Here is a 17,722-nt window from a genome sequence, read left to right as displayed (position 1 = left end):
AGAATACATTTGAAACCCCATGTAATTTGCATATCACTTTGGCAAGGGAGGTATACAATACTAGTGCATTACATTTCAACACACCGCCCCAGTTTGCACATTTCAAATGTTTTGTTCTTTACATAGGAAAAAAAAATGACTTTTTCAATTTGTCTTTCAATTACATCACTGTACAAAAAAAGAGCAACAGACAATAAAATGAATCCACAAGTCAGGAAAAAAAAGGAAACAAATCAAGAAAAGAAAATTGCATAATTTTCACATATAGACTAGAGAGACCATTGGACCGCTAGAACCCTGTGAAGTGTTCACTTTGGGAAGTGTCCTCATCCCAACCCTGTTATATACCCCTCAATGAGACCAGACAGGAGAGCAGTGGTGAGCAGCCAGAAAGCAGAGACACGTGGGGACTGGAGAGTCCTGTATATCCATACTATACTTCAGACCAACCTTACCAAGCCATTTCTTAAAGAGAAGGGCCCAGGATCATTTAAAAAAAGCCCGGCCTTAACCTCTACTTTTACACCCTCTCAGCGGTCTTCTGAGAACAAGGCTCCGCCACATCCGATCCCACGGACATTCAACGAGCTCTGAAGAAGAGGACTTATTCTATACTAGAGATTACCGACTGGTATCAGAGGGTGAATCACAGACGAGCCTGAATGAATAAAGAGTCTTCTTTGGCCACTTCACCAGTCACACCTCAATAAGACTATACCACCACGTCAGTAGTGTGCTCAGTGAGGATAGAGAGGAGGAGCATGGATAGCTGGACTCATACATAGAGATACAACACTAGAGGCTGATTTCATAGAGCCCCAATGCTCTAGAAGGGAACAATTTGTCAGCCATCTTACATGGGGACAGTTCTGAACCGTTCTATCTCCATAAACTTGGTTGTAAATCCTCTGTAATTGAATGACTAGCAAGGCCTTTGTTTTTAGAGGCCTTGGCTCTGTCTGAGCGATGTCATGGCTTTCTGTCGTTCTGTTTAGGACATTGTTCATTTCCTGTTCTTTTCAAACAAATGTGCAACTTAAGGCTTTCTGGCTTTTCATATTCCACTGGTAGTGGCATCCATATTTCCTCTCCCATGTCTGTTTTCTCTGCTTGGCTTGCGTCATATAAATTTTGAGTGGTGTGAAATGCATGCTGGGACTGTTCCTCCCTGTCCTCCCCTCTCGGCTGGAGTTAGTTTGGCCCGGGCCCAGTCGGTGTCACTGTAAACCCAAACATCTCCAACCTGGGCTGTCTACTCTGTTTTACAGTGTACCAGACGCAAGTGCCAAAAGAACACGTAGTGTTGATGTCAATGTCTACCAGCAACTCCCCCCTCTCCATCTTTTCTCTCCTGCTCCCTACAGAGTGTTTCAGAGATTACACACTCCAGGCTGTGTGTCCCTTGGCAGTGCTTGGGGTGACCCCCATTACAGGGTTCCCATATGATCGTGGGGTAGAACACAAGGAGAATGTTCCGGCCAAAGCATTTCCATTCGAGCAGAACCATGCTGATGGGGATTCTCTCTCTGGATGGGACATAAACCAAGGAGCACACACACACAGGCACAGTGTACAGTATGGTGAAGCACCTCGCCGGTCATGTTTGGCCTTCTTATTATTTCATCGCCATGGACACTACTACTGCTCCTTGTACCAACCACTCCCTCAATATATCCACAACAAGGACCCCCCCCCCCTCCCCTCCACCTCCCATGTCTGGCCTCACTGCAGGGTCAAAGGCCATTGTGCTGTAAATGTGGGATCCCTTTTAGAGCGTACCACTATTGTAGAAAAGCTGAACCCTGTGTTCAGTGGCGTTGAGCGAGTGTGTTGGGCTTTTATTGCTGGTGCTACAGAGCTTTTCCCAACGAGAGTTCCTTTCTCTCTCCCGTCTGTCTTCAAGGATCATGGTGCAGCGCTTATTGTCCTTGGTACTTTCCTCAGTCTCTTAAAGGCATGCCTGCTGATCACCACATATGAGAGAGATGCAGCACAAACCAGTAGATGAACATGTTCTCTGTCAGGAGTACCATTCATGACAACACTTAGTTTCTTTTAGAAGCACTGCTTGTGTACATGCCTTTTTCAAATACCTCATGCAATCCTCCTCTCAGACACAAATTCAGTTCCATCGATCGGAGGCAAAATGCTTTGAAATTAACAAAAACAAAGTACCCTCATAAAACCCAACCATGTTCTTTTGGCCTCCCCTCCCTCCATAAAGACAAATACATCTATTTTTGACATACTCTCTCACCTAAAAGAGGAAATACTATGCAGGAACTTTCAAACAAGAAGTAAATCCAAAGGACGGTACCAACTTTGTCACAAACAGAATAAATCAGCTCATAATAATGATATCATAAACATATAAATTAGTAATACAATGATCTGGTCCTTCACCATAGAGATTGCAAGGAGAAGGTTCCTCTTTTACTCTCTCTTATTCCCTATTTCTCGCTCTCCTTTTATTTCTATCTTTATTTCAGTCAGTCACAAACACACGCAACACATTGGAATGCTGGAGAGATGTTGGTGGGGGGTGTTGGTGTGGAGGGGAACGGTTTGTGACTGTGGAGGTGTCGTTTATGCGTGACCTCCTTGGGTTTATCTCTAAAGTTTACACCAAGGAGAAAGAGGAGAAGACATTACTGTCATCCACCCTCAGTCTCAACGGTGCAGGTGCCAGCAGTGGAGAAGTAGAGGAAAAAATGTTTTCAATATTCCTTCATGGTGTTTGTGTTAATAATTGTTTGCCAGGAGACAAAATGTAAACAGCAGTTTCTTCTGGCACCAGCTCCAGGACTCCCGAACACTGGCTCTCTCCGTCATCGTCATCTCTGCAGACTAGCTTGAGAGGAACATCATTCTCTCTCCACACCAGCAAAGAGGGGCTAGAGAGTCGAAACCGTGCGTGCTGCTTGTGGAGAGGCGGATCATCGATGCGACAGCTCTTCCGCTCCTTCTCAGTTAACGACCCCTCCAACTCTCTTCATCATGGATGACATAAGCCAGAACAGCATCATGACATAGCCTACCCTTCGGTCCCCTTCTCCACCCCACCGCCTCTGGCCCGGAAACCCTACAACAGCCAGAAGCCTCTCCTTGAAGACTTCCGTACAGCACTTTGGGAACGTCCCAATAAAACAAAATCACATGACAAGGTGACAAGAACAGGTGCAGCTGGTCTCATAATAAATAAAAAATACAGCAAATATTCCTTGGCAGCTTTTTTTCACGTCCCCCTCCTCCTCTTTCCATTAAAACTCTAAAAAGAGAGAGTGGAATGAAGTGGTCGCCCCACTCGTTCCCTACCCTGCCCCCTCACTTACCCAGCCTATAGCCCTGTCTCCATCAGACATAGGCGGATTCGCTGGACTGGGTCCTGCCCATGTTGGGGGGCTGCGACATGTGGGTCATGTCCTTCTTGCGGATCTCGCAGATGGACTTGCGGCGGGCCTGCACGCCCCGGATGGCTGCCTTGATCTTCTTCCAGCCCAGGTGGTTGAGCTCTGCCAGGTTGAGCAGCACGCAGATACCGCTCACGGCGAACATGAAGACCAGGAAGACCGTCTTCTCGGTGGGCCGCGACACGTAGCACTCCACCTCCTTCACGCAGGGGTAGCGGTCGCACTCGAAGATGCCCGGCACGCTGAAGCCGTATAGGAAGTACTGTCCCACCAGAAAGCCAATCTCCAGTGCATTACGGAACACCACCTGGATAATGTAGAAGCGTGAGATGCCCTCCTGCTGTCGCTGCTTGGACTTCTTGCCATGCGTGAGCCCCCGCGGCACATTGGGGATCTCTTTGACCTCCATGCAGTCATGCTCGTCCTTCCCGCCACTGTCGCCGTGGTGCACCAGGATGCCGTTGATGTTACGAAGCTTCCTGGTGCCACTTTGCCCGTAATCCGAACGCTCCAGCAGCGGGTAGAGGAAGGAGTAGCGCCTGTCACGCTGCTTGGCCGACTGGTGCACAGAGTAGGTGATGAAGCACAGGCTGGGCGTACACACCAGAATGATCTGGAAGACCCAGTAGCGGATGTGGGAGATGGGGAAGGCCTTGTCGTAGCAGGCCTGGTTGCAGCCCGGCTGCAGGGTGTTGCAGATGAACATGGTCTGCTCGTCCTCGTACACCGTCTCGCCAACGATGGCCACGATCAGGATCCGAAAGATCACCACCACGGTCAGAAGAATCCTGTATGAAAGAGGCACACACAGAGAGACAGAGAGCGACAGAGACAGAGAGTGAGAGAGAGATAGAGAGAGTAGAAAATACATACGTGTTACAGTTAACAACTGGAGGGAGTGGTGAAGAGAGAAAGGATAGTAGAAGACCAACAAAACATATTGGATTAAAGAGAGTGAAGTAGCTTTGGGCACAGCAGGAGCAAGAGAGGGAGAGAGAACGTGGATAAGAGATGTGGAGTTGTGGGAATTATGAGTAGTGAGTGATAGGTAAGGATGTCACTGTTCCTTTAGATGAGGTAGAACAAGGGATTCATCTGGAGCACATTCATCTGCTGAGCACAATATATACAAAGCATTCAGAAAGTATTCAGCCCTGTTTACTCTTTCCACATTTTCTTACGTTACAGCCTTATTCTAAATTGGATTAAATCTGTTTTCCCCCCCATCCTCATCAATCTACACACTATACCCCATAAAGACAAAGAAAAAACAGGTATATTGATGTAGAACAACAATTATTTAATCAATTTTAGAATAAGGCTGTAAAGTAACAAAATGTGGAAAAAGTCAAGGGGACTGAATACTTTACGAATGCTTATAGTTGTCTATAACCTCTACTTCACTCTTCCTATTCAAGTTCAACCCATATCCTAAAGCATATCAAACCAGACTTTCCAGAACACTGCACTTTGTTCTCCCACCATCATTCACCTTTTGTGTACAGGAAATAAGCACAACATGTATGAAATACTGTTAAACCAAATTAAAATACAGTATCCAAAAGTGTTGCTTTTGGCCACCAAGTGAATAATTTTTAAAAAAATCTACTTTTACCGTTCATGTCAAAGTTTTTTTGGGGAGGGGGGGGTGTAATACATTTTACAATGAGGCTGTAACGTAACAAAATGTGGAAAAGTCAAGGTGCCTGCATACTTTCCGAATGCACTGTACGTAAATTAGAGAAATAACAATTATTACGTGAATATTTTTTCCGTGCTACTTCCAGTCATTCTATCTCCAGCGCAACAGTCATTTAAAACAGGGACATGACACATCTCTCTGCTTCATGGTCTAATTTTAGCGTCAGGCTCATTTAACACGTAACCCTCATCCCAGTCCCTGCTAAAGTGGATCTTGCTGTAATTAATTTTGTAACACACAATCTCTGTCTTCCCATTTTTCCTTTCCCCTTAGCAACCGATGACACTATGCACCTCGTCTGCGGTTTACATGCTATTTCTGTGCGTGTGACAGAGGGGCGAGAGAGAGATTACTGTGGTAGTGGGGGTGTGAAGCAATTCACTGTGATTTTTCAGTGGTGTGCTTATTGTGACATGTTGAGACGTATGTATACAAGCTTGTGCGCTGCTTTTGTATAGCGTAGGGATACGATTTCATTATGCGAGTGGGCTTCAGAGGCACCCTCCTTTTTCACTGTCAATGGAACTCAGACACTCTCACTCAAAGCTCTCTTCTCATTCATTTTTCATACAAACACAGCAGGCATTTTTAACGCAAGCCTTTTGTGTGGCGTAGCCTGCAGCTCTCGAAGAGTTCAGAGCAATTCACACTTGAATTGAACCTGTATTATAAATGATCATTTTTACTCCACGGGCACAGATTTACCAGATTTAACAATATTGTGATAACTTTTATGAAGTGATGACAATAGAACAAAGTGGGATTGTCACCTTAGTTGCCAAATAGTTGGGTGCGGTTCGGCTGATGTGGGTGAATTGGTAACCTACCAATCGGAGCGGTTTACTGGCCTGCACATGCCACAGCTGTGGTTTCAAGGGGCATATTTCATCTGACCCAAAGTCAGCCGCTACTCACATGTAGGCCTACCTCTCATCATAGACAGAGACTGCAGAGGTAAAAACAAATATGCCTGGAAATAAATGATTATTACTATTTAAAGAAGACATGCTCCCAATCCGCCCACCTGTAATCTAATGTGCCGGATGGAAATGCAGTAGAGAAAAATGAAATGCTTTTTCAGTTGTCACCAGTTTAGGGCTGAGTATTCACTGTAGCAGTTCTAGAGCATTGTGTCAGCTCGCGCACTGTATCAGTCACAGGATGTGAAAAAGTATTAGGTACAGAGGAAAAACATCAAGTTACTGTCAAATTAGTTACAGACAGAGATTAAAAGTCACAAAAAAATGCAGGAGCTAGAGATTTCCTTGAATAAAAAAATGCCATGAGAGAACAAAATCTCATCAGGGAGAATGAATTATATAATGGCTTCCACAGGCAACCCCACAACCTTAATCTGTACCAGGGCCAATGGAGGATTCTTGCATTAGGCCTAGTAGTTTGTTTAATGCCATCGAATAGCTTTAGATTATCTATGCCCATAACCCCCACCTGCTTCTTCTCCTCTTTTCCCTTCACTCTCTCTTTCTGTCTTTTCTCCCTGTCTTTCTGTGCTCCTGCTCCTACCATCTCACTCCCTCCTAACCCCCCTCTCTTTCCCTCCTCACCTCTGCCTGGCACTACAACAGAATCAGCTCCAAATAGAGACTATTTCTCTCTTTTTTGGGAACCATTTTTGCTACCATTGTCGGCAGACCCTGTTTAACATTAAAAGGAAATCTCCTTTGTGAATCTTGCAAAAACGTCCAAAACGATCTGAGTTGTCCTCCGGTCCTCCCCCTCAACAGCCTGTATTTGTTTGTCGTTAAATGAACACCCTGTCTGTGTTTTCATCCAATCCCCAGTGATTACATCAAAACATTATGCCCAGAACCCAAACTGCTTCTTTTAATTTGATCACGGTTTTTCTCTCAAATTTGAGGACAAAAGCCAGGGGGAGGTTTATTTGTATCTGCAGTGATCAGTAACTAACAGTGTGCACCAACATGTGGAATTATACATTCTTTTTCGGAGTGAAGCGTTGTCACAACCGTCCGCGCACAAACCACTGAGCAGCTTGCATTGTTTGCCTGCTAAAAAAGAAATACAGAGATGCCATTTGAAGTGATGCCGCTGTACCATTGTTGTTATGGAGGAAGAACAGCCCCTGTCATACCGTACGGTCATGAATGTCGCTCTTCCCTAAGTGTGACTTACCGATTCAACAGTGTTTCTTTAAGTAACCCCTGGAGATAATATGTTGATTGAGGAAAGTGGGTACGAGAGGAAGGAGAGGGGGGGGGGGGCACCCTGGTGCCTTTACCCACAAACCCCCTCCCTCCCCTCCTCTCTCGCCTCGCACCCAACTTCCTCTGCCAGTTACCATGGCAACAGCCGATGGGAAGAAAAACGAGAGGTGCTCATGAGCGCTGATTCGAGCCGAGGACCAGCTAAAGTGAAGAAAGGCAACTTAACTACCCAGCAAGCTGAGAGAGAAAAAACACCAGCAATAACAATGCTACCAAATCAAACTGGAACTGTCTTCTGTCATCTGTGGATGGAAGCCAGAAAACAATCATTCCACACCCAGGAGAGAACATCTCTCACAACCTGTTGTGCAGAATGGTGCAGACATGGTTGATCTGTGATGGAATCTTATTGATAACCACGAACACGACCGATATATACTAATATAAAAAACACTAGAGAAGTGTAAGTGTTCCATCTGTCTTGTCCAATGCCAAGGCTCCCGAGTGGCGCAGCGGTCTAGGCACTGCACCTCAGTGCAAGAGGCGTCACTACAGGCCCTGGTTTGAATCCAGGCTGTATCACATCCGGCCGTGATTGAGAGTCCCATAGGGCGGCGCACAATTGGCCCGTCCGGGTTTGCTCCGGGGAGGCCGTCATTGTAAATAAGAACTTGTTCTTAACTGACTTGCCTCGTTAAATAAAGGTTAAATAAATAAATTGGCTAGGTCATGTTATTAGAAAGTATTCAAATCCTTTTCAGTAGGTGATGGCTGAAAAAGCGATCCATACAAAAGAAGCTGTGAAGAGTCAAAGCTGGCTTGTTTGCCCTATGATTTAAGCATTCCCCATGATACTGCTGTGTAATCCTCTTAAAGGGCTCCCTCTTTCCCTGGCTGCTGCTTTACCTGGTCTCATCCCTTTAACTCTCTCTATAAAGTATTTCCCTGGCTTCCCCATGTCTGTCTTGTGTCAGGATAACAAGGTTGAGCATCAATAGGACCTGGTTGACTTGACAGCAGGCCATTTGTCACCTAGCCCACAGCTACAGTATGTCTTGCTTCAGGTGAGGTCAGAATCTTGTCCGTTTAGCCAATACTGTATCGACTCTCCCCAGAGAATGTAGCCTATTTCCTCAGCTGCTCAAACACGCCCCCCCCCCCCCCCCACACAGGTCCATCCATATACACACATACAGTGTATGAAATTGTACACACACATGCTTACACACGTACTGTATATAAAACATCACCATCAGCACAGACACTTATATTAATAAGTGTATATTAATAAGCCACATACCCAGTCAAGCATTCACACAAAATACATGATGCAAATAGTCTGATATAATTATTACTGGGCTGTCCATTACAAATCCACCCACCTTAGAGAGCACAGGAAGAACACAGGAATGTCAGACATTACAGACACAATCAGCTTTCTAATGCTCGGCAACAGCTGTGGGTGTGAGTGTCTTTGCGTATCTGTTTGCTTGGGTGTGTTTGTTGGCTTGTGTGTGTTTGCGTGTGTGTGAGTGTGGATGGCACTCTGTTGGCTAGGGGAATGGCTCCCCTCTGCTCCTTCTGTCACCGACTGGAATGTGACAGAGATGGAGGAGGTCCAGGATAGCCCTCAAGACCGGAACACACCCTCCGTGGCAGAGCCAGTACACACTGCTCAGTGTGCTAAGTGTGTGTGTGTGTGTGTGTGTGTGTGTGTGTGTGTGTGTGTGTGTGTGTGTGTGTGTGTCACTGGCTGTGGGTTTTTGTGTGGTTTGGTGTGAGAGATATAGAGCCAATATTGTATGTGTGTGTAGATGTTTTTTGTGTGTCTATATAGGTCTAAAGTCTATGCCATACAGATGTAAATCTCATTTGTAGACCTCTGACGCGAGACAGTACCCACTATCTACTTCTCATTAGGTCCTACTACTGGCCTGAAAACAAACACACCATCCCTGTGCAGCTGATCAGTACTGAGAGACAGACTGGGGTCATGGCACAGTGGTGGTGTCCTCTCTCGATGCACTAGAGTGACTGGTGCTGCATTTTGTACTGATGATTTAATTATACACAGCACAGCCATGATTAATCCATATTTACCACACGAGTAGCTCCAAGTACACTCACAGTCTCACGGCAGTCCTTTACAGAGTCCCAGAGACCTCCACTCCACAGTAATCAACTGGTAACAGTATAGGTGTGCTATAGGGCTGGTATCGTCATGGCAACACAGCCATCAGAGTAGAGTGCTGGGTTTGGGAAGGTCATGAGGTGTGAGCTGGGAAGAGTACAACAGTCAGCGATCGGGGTGGGAGCACGGCTATAATCCACATTTAATCTGCTGTTTTGGACAATCCAGTGTGGTCCATGCCAACGCCAAAACCCAAATCACTCTCAGTCACACATGCTGGAAGCATTCTCCACTGACTCCCAGCCACACATGGTTAGCATACACTCCTCTATCGCTCCTAAATCTATTCTAAACATATACAGTACAGAGAAGTATTATTCATATATTCTAAACATGTACAGTACAGAAGTATTATTCATATATTCTAAACATGTACAGTACAGAGAAGTATTATTCATATATTCTAAACATGTACAGTACAGAGAAGTATTATTCATATATTCTAAACATGTACAGTACAGAGAAGTATTATTCATATATTCTAAACATGTACAGTACAGAAGTATTATTCATATATTCTAAACATGTACAGTACAGAAGTATTATTCATATATTCTAAACATGTACAGTACAGAAGTATTATTCATATATTCTAAACATGTACAGTACAGAAGTATTATTCATATATTCTAAACATGTACAGTACAGAAGTATTATTCATTATTCTAAACATGTACAGTACAGAGAAGTATTATTCATAAAACATGTACAGTACAGAAGTATTATTCATATATTCTAAACATGTACAGTACAGAAGTATTATTCATATATTCTAAACATGTACAGTACAGAAGTATTATTCATATATTCTAAACATGTACAGTACAGAAGTATTATTCATATATTCTAAACATGTACAGTACAGAGAAGTATTATTCATATATTCTAAACATGTACAGTACAGAGAAGTATTATTCATATATTCTAAACATGTACAGTACAGAAGTATTATTCATATATTCTAAACATGTACAGTACAGAGAAGTATTATTCATATATTCTAAACATGTACAGTACAGAGAAGTATTATTCATATATTCTAAACATGTACAGTACAGAGAAGTATGCAAGGACCCCAGACATTATGATTCACGAGACATGTCACATCAAGATTGATGTGTACAGTTAGTGAATCAATGTAAAAATAACAAATTGCTAGTTGTGCATTTCAGTGTGATGAACATCTACATTTTGGGTGAAGGTTGTGCATTTTAATGCTTATGTGTTTACTTGTTTATAGGTGGGGGGAGAGAGAGGGAAAGAGAAAAAGAGTGGAGGAGAGGTCAGTGACTCTGGCTGTTGAAGGGCTGTTCATGAGGGTTCAGTCCATGAGTCAGCGCTTATGACTTCCAGGGGTTGTAAATGACCGTAAGACTGACCTTAAATGACCGTAAGACTCACAGGGAGAGGATAGAATAGACAGTGTCCCAGACCACTCTTAGGCCACTCTTAATTATTATCTTATTAACGCATGTCAACAACTCAAACAGTCATGGAGCCATAGATTCAGAGAGAGAGACATACCATGGTTTGTCAGAGATTAAGTAAAGGCCTCATCGTTTAGGCCTCACACTAGTGTTGGGCTCTCCACAACAGAACAGTGAGTTTTCATTACCTTACTTAGCAAGAAGCATATGAAAGGTTGTATCAGTTTGTTAAGAGCCTTTTCCCTTTGTTCTAAGCTTCCATAGACTCATAATGAGATCCACTGATTGTACAAAGGCACCAGTGCTCTCGCTCTATCTGTGAGAGTAAGATGGGTGAAGTGTCTGTGGGTATTGATTTGCACCTGGTGCAGATCATATCTTTCCCATACATCTCTGACACATTGTCTTATACTGCCTCTCAATGTTTATCTATTTTAATAAGGTCTCTCTCTCTCGTTCCCTGAACAGATAGAACTAGAAGGCCTTGAGAGGGAGGGCGGAACTGAGGCAAACTGCATCTTATCATTCTGCTGCAATGTTTGGGCTATAGGCATGATGAGGGCAGATATGGCATTGGTCTCTCTCTCCACCTCCTCTCTCTCTCTCTCTCTCTCTCTCTCTCTGTATGTATCCTATCTCTCCACCTCCTCTCTCTCGCTCTCTATCTCTCTCTCTCTCTCTGTATGTATCCTATCTCTCCACCTCCTCTCTCTCCCTCTCTCTCGCTCTCTCTTGTTCCCTGAACAGATATAGCTAGAAGGCCTTGAGAGGGAGGGCGGAACTGAGACACAACCTGCATCTTATCATTCTGCTGCAATGTTTGGGCTATAGGCATGATGAGGGCATGGGGAGATATGGCATTAGTGTGTGTGTGTTTGTCCACTGTGTCCAACGTTGTCCCTCAGGGCTGACAGCAGCAGTTGTCAGGCCTGTGTGAGTGAGCCAGACAGCTCAGTCACACACGCACACACTTAATCACGCACACAAACACACACACAAAAGGTGTGATGACAAAAGGTGTGATGCTCCCATCTGAGACCTAAGGAGATCAGACACATGAACCACTGCTCTCTCCCTGTGTGTGTGTGTGTGTGTGTGTGTGTGTGTGTGTGTGTGTGTGTGTGTGTGTGTGTGTGTGTGTGTGTGTGTGTGTGTGTGTGTGTGTGTGTGTGTGTGTGTGTGTGTGTGTGTGTGTGTGTGTGTGTGTGTGTGTGTGTGTGTGTGTGTGTGTGTGTGTGTGTTGTTGTGTGTGTGTGTGTGTGTGTGTGTGTGTGTGTGTGTGTGTGTGTGTGTGTGTGTGTGTGTGTGTGTGTGTGTGTGTGTGTGTGTGTGTGTGTGTGTGTGTGTGTGTGTGTGTGTGTGTGTGTGTGTGTAATACATGTCCCAAATGTTTGTAACACAATTTACTTGGAAAGAGTGGAAATCAATTCAGTATATTCTTGCCAGTCAAATGACCTCTCTCTCTCTGCAGCATGGTGAAGCTGAATAGTTAATGGGAAGATAAGTGAATTTGATAACGTGTTAGGTGTAGTGTGAAGTCATTGTCACATTTAGCATGCGGTTATTCATATTTGGCTGCTAACAGTGTGTGGCTTACTCAGTTTTGGCAGTGTAAACATTTGCCTGAGAGTGTAAGAGTAAATATAGCATCCGCACTGCAATTTGCTTACGCTTGTGTTTGTATGTTTGGCCGGCCATCTGGCTGTATGACTGTGTGTGTGTGTGTGTGTGTGTGTGTGTGTGTGTGTGTTGGGGGGGCGAACTTGTGAGTCAAATGAGGATCTGTTTCACAAGTGTCTGTTTATGTTTGTCTATCTGTGTTGGAGGGAGCGTGGCATCTGTCCTTTATTGGTCTGTGTGAGGTGTTTCACTGGTGTTTGTGTGCGTGAATAAGTATGTATTTGTGTGTGTGTGTGTGTGTGTGAGCTGTCTGGCTCTCTCATCAGCTTCTATCACTTTGACTCAACCACACACAGCAGCTGCTGCTGTCAGCCCTGAGGGACCATGTTGGACACAGTGGACAAACACACACACACACACACACACAAATGCCATATCTCCCCATGCCCTCATCATGCCTATAGCCCAAACATTTCAGCAGAATGATAAGATGCAGATTGTGTCTCAGTTCCGCCCTCCCTCCCACCCTCTCAAGGCCTTCTAGTTCTATCTGTTCGGGAAACGAAAGAGAGAGAGAGAGAGAGAGAGAGAGACCTTATTAAAATATAAAAACATTGAAAGGCGGTATAAGACAATGTGTCAGAGATGTATGGGAAATATATGATCTGCACCAGGTGCAAATCAATACCCACAGACACTCACGGATGCTTAGAACAAAGGGAAAATGCTCTTAACAAACTGATACAACCTTTCATATGTTTCTTGCTAAGTAAGGTAATGAAAACTCACTGTTCTGTTGTGGAGAGCCCAACACTAGTGTGAGGCCAAACGATGAGGCCTTTACTTAATCTCTGACAAACCATGGTATGTCTCTCTCTCTGAATCTATGGCTCCATGACCGTTTGAGTTGTTGACATGCGTTAATAAGATAATAATTAAGAGTGGCCTAAGAGTGGTCTGGGACACTGTCTATTCTATCCTCTCCCTGTGAGTCTTACGGTCATTTAAGGTCAGTCTTACGGTCATTTAAGGTCAGTCTTGCGGTCATTTATAAACCCCTGGAAGTCATAAGCGCTGACTCATGGACTGAACCCTCATGAACAGCCCTTCAACAGCCAGAGTCACTGACCTCTCCTCCACTCTTTTCTCTAACCCCCCCCCCCCCCTCTCTCTTAGGATTCCTAATCGTCTGTTGATTGTTTACCCAGCTGTTTGGGGTACAGTAAATAGTCGAGTGGAGCCGTCACACCTGGATTAATCCAGTCAGATAGAACCCCATTGAGAGAAAATCACTCAGAAGTCTCTGAATGTAACAGCTGTGTATAGGATATCTTCCGGCTTTTTCAAAGTGACATGGTTTATCCAAACACTCATCCATACACCCATACACAAAAGACAAGGGTTTGTCTGTATGACTTTAACAGTGGTGACAGGGAGCTTAGCGTTAAAGGATTGGAAGGATGAGTAATTGGAATAATGGATAGAAAATAAGAAACGGTGGGAGAGGAGGAATGGGTTGTGGGAGGAGAGGGTGAAAAGAGAGATGGAATGAGAACAGAAAACTGGAAAAATCAAGAAAGAAACATCCAGTGGAGAGGAGAATAAGGGAAATGAGAATATATTTGCATCGAAATGCATTTGTACACATTTTTATACGCTGTGGTGCATGTTGATAGACACATTTATTGGCTGTAGGGCAGGGGTCAACAACAGGTGTCCCGCAAAACCAAAACCGACCAACATTAAAAGGTTGGTGCCCCAACGTTTTTTTGGGGGGTGGATTTTATACTGAACAAAAATATAAATGCAACATGTAAAGTGTTTCATGAGCAAGTTTCATGAGCTGAAGTAAAAGATCCCAAAACTTTTCCATACGCACAAAAAGCTTATTTCTCTCAAATTGTGTGCACAAATTTGTTTAAGTCATTGTTAGTGAGCATTTCTCCACCTGACAGGTGTGGCATATTAAGAAGCTAATTAAACAGCATGATTATTACACCTTGTGCTGGGGATAGTAATAGACCACTCTAAAATGTGAAGTTTTGTCACACAACACAATAATACAGATGTCTCAAGTTTTGAGGGAGCATGCAATTGGCATGCTGACTGCAGGAATGTCCACCAGAGCTGATGCCATTGAATTTAATGTTAATTTCTCTACCATAAGCCACCTCCAATGTTGTTTTAGAGATTTTGGTAGAACATCCAACTGGCCTCACAACCGCAGACTAGGTGTAACCTAGCCCAGGACTTCCACATCCGGGTTCTTCACCTGCAGGATCGTCTGAGACCAGCCACCCGGACAGCGAATGAAACTGTGGGTTTGCACAACCAAAGAATTTCCACACAAACTGTCAGAAACAGTCTCAGGGAAGCTCATCTGCATGCTCGGTGTCGTAACCGACTTTGGTGGGCCAATGCTCAACTTTGACGGCTACTGGCACGCTGAAGAAGTTGGCTCTTCACAGATGAATCCCGGTTTCAACTGCACCGGGCAGATGGCAGACATTGTGAACAGAGTGCCCGATTGTGGTGGTGGGCTTATGATATGGGAAGGCATAAGCTACAAACACAATCAGCTTTAATATTGCAGATAGATTGTAGCTTCCATCAAAGTAATTGTCTGCATCATTTCCAATCCCCCATATGCATTTTTTGTAAATATATATACAGTACATTTGGAAAAATATTCAGACCGCTTGACTTTTTCCACATTTTGTTACGTTACAGCCTTATTCTAAAACGGATTAAATAGTTTCTACACACAATACCCCAGAATGACAAAGCAAAAACTTTTTTTTATTTTTTTTACATTTTTGCAAATTTATATAAACTCTGAATCTGAAATATCACATTTACATAAGTCTTCAGACCCTTTACTCAGTACATTGTTGAAGCACCTTTGGCAGCGATTACAGCCTCAAGTCTTCTTGGGTATGACTCTACAAGCCTGGCACACCTGTATTTGGGGAGTTTCTCCCGTTCTTCTCTGCAGATCCTCTCTGTCAGGTTGGATGGGGAGCATCACTGCACAGCTTCAGTTGAAGTCAGAAGTTTACATACACCTAGGTTGGAATAATTAAAACTCGTTTTTTCAACAACTCCACAAATTTCTTGTTAACAAACTATAGTTTTGGCAAGTCGGTTAGGACATCTACTTTGTGCATGACACAAGTAATTTTCCCAACAATTGTTTACAGACAGATTATTTCACTTATCATTCACTGTATCACAATTCCAGTGGATCAGAAGTGTACATACACAAAGTTGACTGTGCCTTTAAACAGCTTGGAATATTCCAGAAAATTATCATGGCTTTAGAAGCTTCTAATTGACATAATTTGAGCCAATTGGAGGTGTACCTGTGGATGTATTTCAAGGCCTACCTTCAAACTCAGTGCCTCTTTGCTTGACATCATGGAAAAATGTAAAGAATTCAGCAAAGACCTCAGAATTTTTTTGTAGACCTCCACAAATCTGGTTCATCCTTGGGAGCAAGCCGTCATACCGCTCAGGAAGGAGACGCATTCTGTTTCCTAGAGATGAACATACTTTGGTGCAAAAAGTACAAATCAATCCCAGAACAATAGCAAAGGACCTTGTGAAGATGCTGGAGGAAACTGGTACAAACGTAACTAAATCCACAGTAAAACGAGTCCAATATCGACATAACCTGAAAGTTTGCTCAGCTAGGAAGAAACCACTGCTCCAAAACCGCCATAAAAAAGACAGACTACAGTTTGAAACTGCACATGGGGACAAAGATCTTACTTTTTGGAGAAATGTCCTCTGGTCTGATGAAACAAAAATAGAACTGGCCATAATGACCAGAAAAAGGAAAAAGGGGGAGGATTGCAAGCCGAAGAACACCATCCCAACCTTGAACCATGGAGGTGGCAGCATCATGTTGTGGGGGTGCTTTGCTGCCGGAGGGACTGGTACACTTCACAAAATAGATGGCATCATGAGGATGAAAGATTATGTGGATATATTGAAGCAACATCTCAAGATATTAGTCAGGAAGTTAAAGCTTGGTCGCAAATGGGTCTTCCAAATGGACAATGACCCCAAGCATACTTCCAAAGTTGTGGCAAAATGGCTTAAGGACAACAAAGTCAAGGTATTGGAGTGGCCATCACAAAGCCCTGACCTCAATCCTATAGAACATTTGTGGGCAGAACTGAAAAAGCTTGTGCGAGCAAGGAGGCCTACAAACCTGACTCAGTTACACAAGCTCTGTCAGGAGGAATGGGCCAAAATTCACCCAACTTCTTGTGGGAAGCTTGTGGAAGGCTACCCGAAACGTTTGACCCACGTTAAACAATTTAAAGGCAATACACTCAATTAGTATTTGGTAGCATGTAAACTTTTGACCCACTGGGAATGTAAATAAAAGCTGAAATAAATGACTCAACTATTATTCTGACATTTCACATTCTTAAAATAAAGTGGTGATCCTAACTGACCTAAGAGAGGGAATTTTTACTAGGATTAAATGTCAGGAATTGTGAAAAACTGAGTTTAAATGTATTTGACTAAGGTGTATGTTAACTTCCGACTTCAACTGTATTTTCAGGTCTCTCCAGAGAAGTTCGATTGCGTTTAAGTCCGGCTCTGGCTGGGCCACTCAAGGACATTCAGAGACTTGTCCCGAAGCCACTCCAGCATTGTCTTGGCTGTGTGCTTAGGGTCGTTGTCCTGTTGGAAGGTGAACCTTCACCCCAGTCTGAGGTCCTGAGCACTCTGGAGCAAGTTTTCATCTAGGATCTTTCTGTACTTTGGTCCGTTCATTGTTCCCTTGATCCGGACTAGTCTCCCAGTCCCTGCCGCTGAACAACATCCCCTCAGCATGATGCTGCCATCACCATGCTTCACTGTAGGAATGGTGCCAGGTTTCCTTCAGATGTGACACTTGGCATTCAGGCCAAAGAGTTCAATTGTGGTTTCATCAGACCAGATAATCTTGTTTCTCATGGTCTGAAAGTCCTTTAGGTGCTTTTTGACAAACCAAGTAGGCTGTCATGTACCTTTTACTGAAGAGTGGCTTCCATCTGGCCACTCTACCATAAAGGCCTGATTGGTGGAGTGCTGCAGAAATGGTAGTCCCTCTGGAAGGTTCTCCCATCTCCACAGAGGAACTCTGGAGTTTAGCTGTGCAGACAGCTCTAGGAAGAGTCTTGGTGGTT

At 43.9% G+C, this 17,722-nt stretch overlaps 1 protein-coding gene across 2 annotated transcripts in view; it reads right to left on the bottom strand.

The window, feature by feature from the left end:
* Positions 1–1,697: 1,697 nt before the first annotated feature.
* Positions 1,698–17,722, bottom strand: part of LOC135546240 (gap junction delta-2 protein-like) — a 31,443-nt gene continuing 15,418 nt past the window's right edge. Inside the window, exons 1-2 of one of the 2 annotated variants that reach the window (XM_064974498.1) lie at positions 15,496–15,631; positions 1,698–4,198 (exon numbers count right to left, since the gene is read on the bottom strand). In XM_064974498.1, the coding sequence (XP_064830570.1) occupies positions 3,355–4,116 (762 nt within the window). In that variant the 5' untranslated portion in view covers positions 4,117–4,198; positions 15,496–15,631 and the 3' untranslated portion in view covers positions 1,698–3,354. Of the gene's footprint in view, positions 4,199–15,495; positions 15,632–17,722 lie in introns of those variants that run through there. The other variant, XM_064974497.1, reaches the window with a different exon arrangement.

Source organism: Oncorhynchus masou, chromosome 9 (assembly GCF_036934945.1).
Source record: "Oncorhynchus masou masou isolate Uvic2021 chromosome 9, UVic_Omas_1.1, whole genome shotgun sequence".
Taxonomy (NCBI): domain Eukaryota; kingdom Metazoa; phylum Chordata; class Actinopteri; order Salmoniformes; family Salmonidae; genus Oncorhynchus; species Oncorhynchus masou.
This window is presented reverse-complemented; position numbering and strand designations above follow the sequence as displayed.